This window comes from Corythoichthys intestinalis, chromosome 1 (assembly GCF_030265065.1).
Source record: "Corythoichthys intestinalis isolate RoL2023-P3 chromosome 1, ASM3026506v1, whole genome shotgun sequence".
Lineage (NCBI taxonomy): Eukaryota > Metazoa > Chordata > Actinopteri > Syngnathiformes > Syngnathidae > Corythoichthys > Corythoichthys intestinalis.
In genome coordinates, this window is record NC_080395.1 from 41,533,240 (window position 1) to 41,542,588 (window position 9,349).

The 9,349-nt window shown below is 38.2% G+C and overlaps 1 protein-coding gene across 1 annotated transcript in view; it reads right to left on the minus strand.

The window, feature by feature from the left end:
• def8 (differentially expressed in FDCP 8 homolog) overlaps window positions 1-1,257 on the minus strand; it is a 28,198-nt gene extending 26,941 nt beyond the window's left edge. Inside the window, exons 1-2 of the mRNA XM_057851381.1 lie at window positions 1,141-1,257; window positions 363-485 (exon numbers count right to left, since the gene is read on the minus strand). Coding sequence (XP_057707364.1) covers window positions 363-485; window positions 1,141-1,237 — 220 coding nt within the window. The 5' untranslated portion in view covers window positions 1,238-1,257. The remainder of the gene's footprint in view (window positions 1-362; window positions 486-1,140) is intronic.
• Between the last annotated feature and the right edge of the window lie 8,092 nt (window positions 1,258-9,349).

Below are 9,349 nucleotides of genomic sequence, written 5' to 3' on the forward strand. Positions count from 1 at the left end.
CAAATATTGGTCAAAATATGTTCTAAATATTATAAAACATTGCCATTGATTTAACATTTTATGTGTTTCCAACAACATATTTTAGTACAGGAGAACAATTGTGGTTTATTAGAGCCTACATGTCTTTAAGATCGAGGATCCCTTTAAAAAAGACTTGACGTCATCAGTGCCAATGTGTTCATGTGTTCCCTGAGGGCTAAACTTGTTTTTAGCTTTCTGTCTTTTGTTGTTGTTGTCTCCTTAAAAATTGGGGAGGGAAAATTTCTCGTGAAAAAAACTGAGTTTTTATTTTTAGGTCATATTGCCCAGCCCTATGGTTTTGTGATCCAAAATTCAGTACAGTGAGTGGCGATAAATATTACCCTGCTGTGGCGGCGTCCTGCCCCTTTGACCACCATCCTCTTCCTCTCCACGATCGAAGGGATTGAGGCGGGTTTGGCGGAATTGTGCCAGTCTCTCATCATACTCCATTTCATCGGCTACATCTGAGAAAGACAGACCAGAAGACAATGGACAGCATTTGAGTGTCATGTTACATGTCTGCTACCGCTGTGCATTGGAGATGTGATGATGTAAAAAAAAATAAATAAATAAATAAATCCAAGTTTTGTCAACCCTGTGGAATGTGCTAGAAAGGGAGGCAGGAGCACTGCATTATTGCAAGTTCAGTTCCTGTTATTTGGTTTGGTCAAAAACATTGGAAGCCCTCAGCACAAGACATTGCAGTTTTAAACCACTTCAAATTACAATATTCATAATTACAATATTACAATTATTCAATTAAAAAAATGGCAGTTGTTGATTGGATCCCATTCAATTATAAAAATGAAGGATGCAGCCGTGCAGGACATCACCAAAATCAAAACAACCGAACACTGCATTTTCGAAATTACATTTTTAGCATTGATAAACGAATGCGCATGTCATTACTCTACCCGTCTGAACAATCCGCAATTCTTTGAAATAATAACCAGGGAGTCATCGTGAACTCCAAAATGGGCCGTCTTCATCTTTTGAGCTGGATGTCAACAAGCAAAAGCGAAAGGCTACATCGCTAACAGTCATGTTTAGATGATTCATTGTTATGTCATTAAACAGGACGCGTTGACCTAGCACGAGTTAAGATACTTTTTGCCTTACTTGTCATTGAGTCGGCACTTCTTAATTTTGTTTCATGTTCGACGCTAAGGTAATTAACGAGTAGTTCTTCCTGTGTCTGTTTTGTCTTCATCACCATCAAACAACGGAATTCATTAAACGGAATTCAATCCAAGTTACATTTCCGGTTGGTATTTTCAGCATCAACGTAATTACAAAATTGCAAATGTGATCTTGTGAGTGAAAAAGGAATACATTTGACATTTAAACATGTTTAATAGTTTTAAATTTGAAGCGAAAGCATAATATATCTCTCTATGACACAGTATTGCTGTTCAATGTACTGCTTAGTGATTTATTTTGAAAATTAATATTTTCCTTCCAATTCCTTCAATTGCACCACTGATACATTTTCTTCCATAACAGAAACTCACGAGACAAGATAATGGTGTATTATCAAAAAATTACAGAATAAATTCTAAAAACTGGAAATAAAAGGGAACATCGAGGGTCAAGCGATTTACAGTCATGTGAAAAAATTAGGACACCCTACGGAAGCCTTTGTTTTCTAACATATTTGGTCAAATGGATATTTAATATCATTTTAAACAATCTTGAGAGATTCAAATAATAGAACTAATTAATTAGAATAGAAAAAAAGATATTTAATAACAATCTGTAAAATGTAATTTTAAATGAATGCAATTTCTGTTAAGGAATACATTAGGGCACCCCCACATCCAATCCCACTTAAAATGGCTAAAATCACACACAGGGGTATCAGCTTAGGTGCACATGATTACAACATCTTTACCCAGTGTTTTGAAGTAGGGTTGCCATATTTAAACCTCACATTTAGTTTGGTGTGCCCCTGACTGTTAAAGTGAGAGAAAACACCATGGTGAGATCAAAGGAACTGTCCGAGGCCTTCAGAAAGAAGATTGTAGATGCTTATGAGTCTGGTAAGGGATTTCAAAAGAATATAAAATCAGCCATTCCACTGTCCGGAAAATAGTTTACAAGTGGAGGACATTCAAAACAACTGCCAACATGCCCAGGTCTGGCCGTCCAAGCAAGTTCATCCCAAGAGCAGACCGCAAGATGCTAAAAGAAGTCTCCAAAAACCCTAATATGTCATCACGGGACCTACAGCAGGCTCTTGCCGCTGTTGATGTGAAAGTGCATGCCTCAACAATCAGAAAGAGACTTCACAAGTTTAACCTTCATGGAAGGTGTGCAAGGAGGAAACCTTTGCTCTCCAAGAAGAACGTGAAAGCTAGACTGAAGTTTGTCAGAGTGAATGTTGACAAAGACCTGAACTTCTGGAATCATGCTCTTTGGACAAATGAATCTAAAATTGAATTATTCGGACACCAGAACAGAGGAAGTGTTTAGCGTAAACCCAATATAGCATTCTAGGAAAAGAACCTCGTACAAAATGTGAAGCATGGAGGTGGAAGCGTCATGGTTTGGGGATGCTTTGCTTCAGCAGGACCTTGCCAGCTCACCATCATAGAATCCACCATGGATTCTATCGTGTATCAATGGGTGCTTGAGGAACATTTGACATCATCTGTGAAAAGACAAAACATACCAGTAAATCCACCAAGGACTGGCTGAAAAGGCACAAATGGAAAATCCTTGAATGGCTGAGTCAAATCCCAGATCTTAATCCCTTTGAGATGCTGTTGGGTGACTTGAAACAGGCTGTACATGCAAGAAACCCCTCAAACATCTCACAGCTGAAAGTATTCTGCGTTGAGGATTGGGGCAAATTTTCTTCAGACCGATGTCAAAGTCTGGTAGATGGCTAGAAAAAGCATCTCACTGAAGTTATTTCAGCCAAAGGGGGTAACACTAGCTATTAGGTGGTAGGGTGTCTTAACTTTTTCCTCAGTTAGAATATGCATTTTGGTTGATATGTTTGGTTTAATGAGTAAAACAATGTTAATTTTTGTTGTTTACCTTCAATTCAATCACTTTGTTTTCCAGAGATAAAGAAAAACAAGATCTGACATTGATATGTAAACATTTCTCAATAAACAACTGAATATTTCATGGAGTGTCTTAATTTTTTCACATGAATGTAAATGTGGAACATGGAGTAAATGGGAAAAGTGATGAGTATATTTTCAAAGTTATTTTGGCATTAGACCATGGTGATGCCACTAAACAAATCTTCTATCATAGGGCTTACATTTGGGATGCATGTTAATTGACTCCAACATAACTGCTTTTACCTCAATGAAGGAAACAAAATGGACGTTTAACCAAAACATGATCATTCAGTACTGTACTATTATTTGACATCTATCACTGTCAGTGGCAATTAGTTAAAGTGGTGTGATACAACCATAGTGATTAAACAGTGTACAGTATTAGTAATGGTATAACTTTTGTATTTTCTTGATTTGTATGAAAAACATTTCGTTCCCCCCAGTGAAAAGAATCTCTGTCTAAAGTTATCTGAGACTTACGAAATGCTGTTTTTGACTTTAAAACATGCGTTCAACTGCTGACACTGAATAGACCATGACTCTTCTCTTCATCAGATGTCCCCTAGTGACAGTCAAAGAAACACAGTTTAACCAAGCACTGACCACATTATTCCACAGCTAAATCAATTGAACATTGTTTTAAATTGGAAAATAATGCATTAACACACAGTTTTTAAGAAATTCTCCCAGCTGTTATGGGCTATTAAAGAAAATATGTACGCCTTAACTTTTCTATTAGCCTCACAGTTGAATTTATGTGCTTGTCCTTGACTCTCGCACCATTATTATGTCAATATACATTAATAAGTTTGAAGTGAAACAGATTTTAAATACCTAGTGGTTGGCATGTCCGTCTCACAGTTTTGGGGTCCAAGGTTGGAATTTTAGAACCATTAGCATCACCATCATCATCTTTTGAGCAACCTTATTTGCAATGTACTAGTATAGAGAGTTCAGTAATATAGGTAAATTAGATTGTCTTGCCATATGTTATAAGGATAGAATACATCCTTCCATTATCAAGTCAATTATTTTCATCATGTTCAGACTTACATTTCGACAACATGTAGCCTCCTCAGCAGAGGTTGCGCTAGACTTTTTCGTTGTCTGTCATTTTGACTGACAGTGTCATAAAAATCCGGTCATAATCTATTTTTACCCGTCACTTACATTTTTAAAATGATAATAATGACATATTCAATAGTATTTAGTTTTCATTCATTTTTAATTAATATTCTGTCCGAACAAGCTTAACAAGAGGCAAACAGACAGCGGAGTGCACCATTCAGCGACGGGCAGACGTGCCGTTAACAAAGCGACGAGGGCAGGACGAGGGACTTGCGTGCGGAAGTAAACATACGAGGAGAACGGAGTTTATTCAACATGGCTAGCGCGAGACAGACTGTTGTCAATGACTCGTGTCGATGTGTTTTAGCTCATTTAAAACTGAATTTACCGCGGACTGGAACATATTCTCGGCTCTCCCGTTCGCCATCTGTGTTGTTATAGAGACGACTTTCGGCGCGCAAGAGTGACGTTCCTCTTGAAGAACACGTCAGGCAAATAAACAAATCTGATTTGTCGATTTATTTTGTACCTACTCGAGAGGCTGTGTCCCAGACTTTTCTCTCAGTGTTTGAAAAATACAGGGAGAAAGTCTGGCCGTGCCAGGCAAACACTCAGTTGCTTTGACATTTTTCCGAGTAAGGCCAACGACGTCATGCATCAAGAGAGACAATAGCTAATTAATATGCTCACTTGCCACCCTGTGGTCTGGGGTGTGAATTGCAACCTGTCAAAATGACAGATGGACTTCAGTTTTTTCCGTCATCGTTTTAAAAAACCGGTCAACGACGGAAAATATTCGGTTAACGCGACCCCTGCTCCTCAGCCACCTTCGAAGAGGAGGGGTATTAGAGAGTTTTTTTCCGGCCAGCAGTAGCCACTGTCAGTAATGTAAAAAGGTGTCAATGTTGTGGAAGTGGTGAAAACACCACTAATCTTGCTACTGAAAGTCTGACCTGCATCGGAGTTAGCATAACATTAATCTGTGTGAACTTGCTAACCTGCAAAACTGCTGCGGTCAGGCCAACCTCCACAAAGAACAACGAAGTAAAGCTAGCCGTCCCTCATTTGGATCATTGTTTCCATATTGTACAATACGGTAATGCAACACGGTGGCTTCAGAGTGCAAGTCTCTTTATTAAAAAAATGGAGAGCTATCCAAGAATGGGTCCACTTCAAGGGGTGAGTGACTTGGAAAAAAACTGAAATGAAAGCACTTATCAGAATTTCATGAGAGTACTTTGGTTCATGTCTTGGGGTAGTCTAGTATGCCTCAGATGTAGATTTGTCCCTGGATATCTAAGATTTTTTTTCATTAATTTTTTTCTCAAATCACTTTTATATTACAATTCTTTAGTTTGAGTCTAGGGGTGCTCCAGTGTTCCCCAGAAGTGGACCCATTCTAGCTCCCCGTTTTTTTTGTGGTTTTTTTTGTTTTTAAACAAAGAGTTTTTAAACAAAGGGTTTGGCACTTCAAAATGTTTCTTTAGTCGTTTTTGAAAACAAAGGTTTGAATCGAACGTTATATCACCTGAACCAATACACATGAAAGTTAGTATAAATCAATACAGATTTGTTTTGCATTGTTCATTTAGACTATCAATTAATTAAGTTCATATTTGTGAGAAATGTAACCCTGTTCAATATTCTGTTTGGTTTTATTATTTTCCTTTCCCCAGCAAAAACTGTATATGGCGGAAAAGACAGACAAGGCTGAAAAAGCAGTTTCTGCTCTTGCACCCTTCTTTAAAATAAACTGCCATATTTAAGCCAAAAGAACTGTTGTGTTTGATAGAGCAATATGTTGTTTAAACTTTTAAACAAATTACGTCACAATGGGAAAAAATAGTGTCCGTACATAAGTCACTGATATCTACCTCATAACTATCGCTTAGATGTTTTTTTTTTTTTTGTTACTGACGCATTTTCCCTAACATTTTGGATGATAAATATTCCTTCCAAACAAAGAAAAATTGGGGGAAAAAAGTTTAAAAGGGTAAATATATGAAAAAAGAACATTTCGACCACTCCTTGATGTCTGCGTTTTTTGCATCACTATCCTTGTTGTTTTACCATGTTTCACCCATAAAATCCCCCCAAAATCCTGCTGTGGGCATTCGCAGCTGTGTCTTGACACTGTGTGTTACATTCTACATGGAGTTTTAGGATAGAAAAGAGGTAAGTACACCATAATATCTCGTTAAAATCATGGCGTCTTTGATTATGCTCTCTCGTGCTCTCACCTCCAGTTAGGGTTTTGCTGTGTATTTGTTTTTTCTTTAAATGCGCTGCTGTTAAAAATTTTTCTTCCCCCATAAAATTGAGATTTTAAGCTTTCCAAAGATGTATCACACATGCATATAGGACAATTTTGAAATTTGGCCAAATTGGGGGTCTCAGAGCGGAGCATCAAGTCACCTGAGTGTTTTCCGCCATATGCAAGTTATGCTGTCATATCGCCCCTACCAATGTTGAGACCAAAATTCGCCCTTAATTAGCATGTTCTTGTTAATGTACGTATTTCAGCTTCCACATTCCAAAACATTTGCATTGTAGGTTAATTTATGACTATAAACTGCCCATAGTTATGAATGGTTATTTGTGTACGACATGCGCTGCGATTGACTGGTCACCAATCCAGGGTGCAGTCAGCTGGGTGAAAGCTCATCATTTAAGGGCATGCCTGGGGACCACTGTTTTAATTAGTTCATCACACTTTTTAAAAATTCTTTCGCATTAAAATAGGCTTTTGTTTTATGTGTTATTTGTGTAAACCCCTAAGGAGTTTTAACCCTCAATGACGGACACAAATAACAGTTTTGTTTTCTGTGATAGCTTGCCCTGATCTTATGTGAGGTTATTATTTGGACAGTTTAACTGTGAATAATTTACTTTGCTGTGAACAGAGATGCTTTGTGCAACTAAAGCAGTACTTCTCAAATGGTGGGGCGCGCCCCCCCAGGGGGGCGCAGAGCGATGCCGGGGGGGCGCGAGTGACCTCGGGGAACATGCTTTTTTTTTTTTTTTTTTTTTTTTTTTTGCCGTACTAGAATAAAGTGTACTTGCACATCCACTCCGTGGGTGGCAGTGGCGCTCTCATTTTCAAAGTGCGTGCAGTATTTTTGAAGTAAGCAAGAGCACACGGAAGAGACTCATGCAGAGCTGGACTCACGCAGCGACCCAGGACCCACTGTCTTTCTCACGTGTCCGGCCGAGAAGTGCCGTTTTCGGCTTGGGATCGTCACGACCACCGCCCTCACCTACGGTTCTCCCTCGGCCGCCGAGAATGCGCTTTTTTCGGGCCGTTTGCCTTTGACTTTTAATATAGTGGGAAATGAGGAAAGACCACTGTTTACTGAGTCTAAAAATGATTATAGCGGAGAAGCCAAATCAGTTAAGACGCCACTTAAAGACATTAGACCTCAATCTCATTGACAAGCCGCTTGATTGTTTTTCAGCGAAAATGTGCCGAATATTGCCAATTGTCACAATCGTCCCGCTTTGTCAGTGTTATATCAGTAAACCAGTGAGCACTGTGGTGAATCAGCGAAAATAAAAACTTTCCTTCTGTCCAGAGACCTTTTTCCCCCCTTCTATTCAGTTTTGTTTTTTTTCGGTCAAATTTTTTGGCATGTTGTCCTGAAGAGTAAATGTTTCTAATCAATTTGAATTTGTTATTATTTACTGATTTTATTACATTTTATTTTTCAGTATCAAATGGTCAAAAATGTACCTTGAGTGTATTTTTACAGTTTGGATGTGACTTTTTTTTTTTTTTTTTTTTTTAACTTCAGGCAAATTGATGCGCATTAAGTCTTTTCTGTTACAAGCAACACAATGTTAAAAAAGTTATACTTTATTATAAGTTGATCTATGTTACTTTTTTTCTTTAATAGAAAAAAAAGGACACAATGTTAGGCTGAGGCGTACTTATAATAGTAATATAGACGAATGATACTATTTACAGTGGCGGCAGAGAGTTGGGGGGGGGCGCGAAACATTTACGTCTTCCTTGGGGGGGGCGTAACAGAAAATAATTGAGAAGCACTGAACTAAAGGAAGATGACACCACTGCTTGTCTGCTAAACATATTGCTCCTCTAGGCCAAGTTACTACAAAAAGCTCAAATTTCAAATGTACATGTTTTTTTCTTCCCCCGGACAAATAATGTTTGCTTCAAGCATTAGTAGGACTATATATAACTGCAGTAATATCATTTATTGCAATTTTTAGTTTAATTTTGATGTTTTAATAACATTTAAAATTTAAAATACAAATTTTCCGTATTTTATTGGAGTGGCGCTTCAATGTATTCATTTCCTCCATTGGAAATTCCCTTCCTTTTAATGCACTTATTTAGAACTGGCACAGTATTTGATCATGGGTTCTGTAAAAGAACATTTCAAACGCATCACTTGTGTTATATATCAATGGTGCCTCTATCTGATGGGAACATATGTTGTGTTGCATTTCATAAAGTACAAAATGTATGTAATATTTTTGAGGAAAAAGTCGATGTTTCGAGTAGATAAGTAGTAAAAGCATTTTACTGTCAAAATGACATCCATAACTTTCAAAATTAAACACTGTACTAGCTTGTTATTTGCTATTGTTGGTTGTACTAGGTCAGTACATCTGTCCCTCAACTAGTGTCGCCTACTTTTACGTTAAAAAGACGTACATTGCCTCACAGGCTGCCGTTGTCGGCCATAGGCTGATGGTTGTACGTACAGGTATATGTAAAAAATTGAGTTGATATGGGTACCTTCCCACTACAGGTGAATTCGAACTGTTTTGCCCAAATGTAACCCATTTTTAATCCAATGATAACTGTACCATTCTGATTCTTTTCAAATCCAGGTAACGCTTACTTTTAGTGGTCCCTAACTGGCGACCAACTCTAATCCCAACCCAAAGACATTTGAAAAAATCTCTGCAGTGGCGCCACCAGGGGGTCATTAGCAAATTGGTTGGCCACCCCACTGGCCACCCCACTTGCCAGTATAGACCCTACTCACCTACGTCACAAAATGACGTGTCGCTGTATCCGGCCGCCATATTGTCCGTATTTTTTAGACCTATTCTCATTGTTTTCAATTAGTCGTGCAAGTTATAGAGCAATTCATGGAAGCCCCGGTGTTATCTGACGCCATAAACTCATTGCATGCGTTGCATAAAAGGCGTTATGT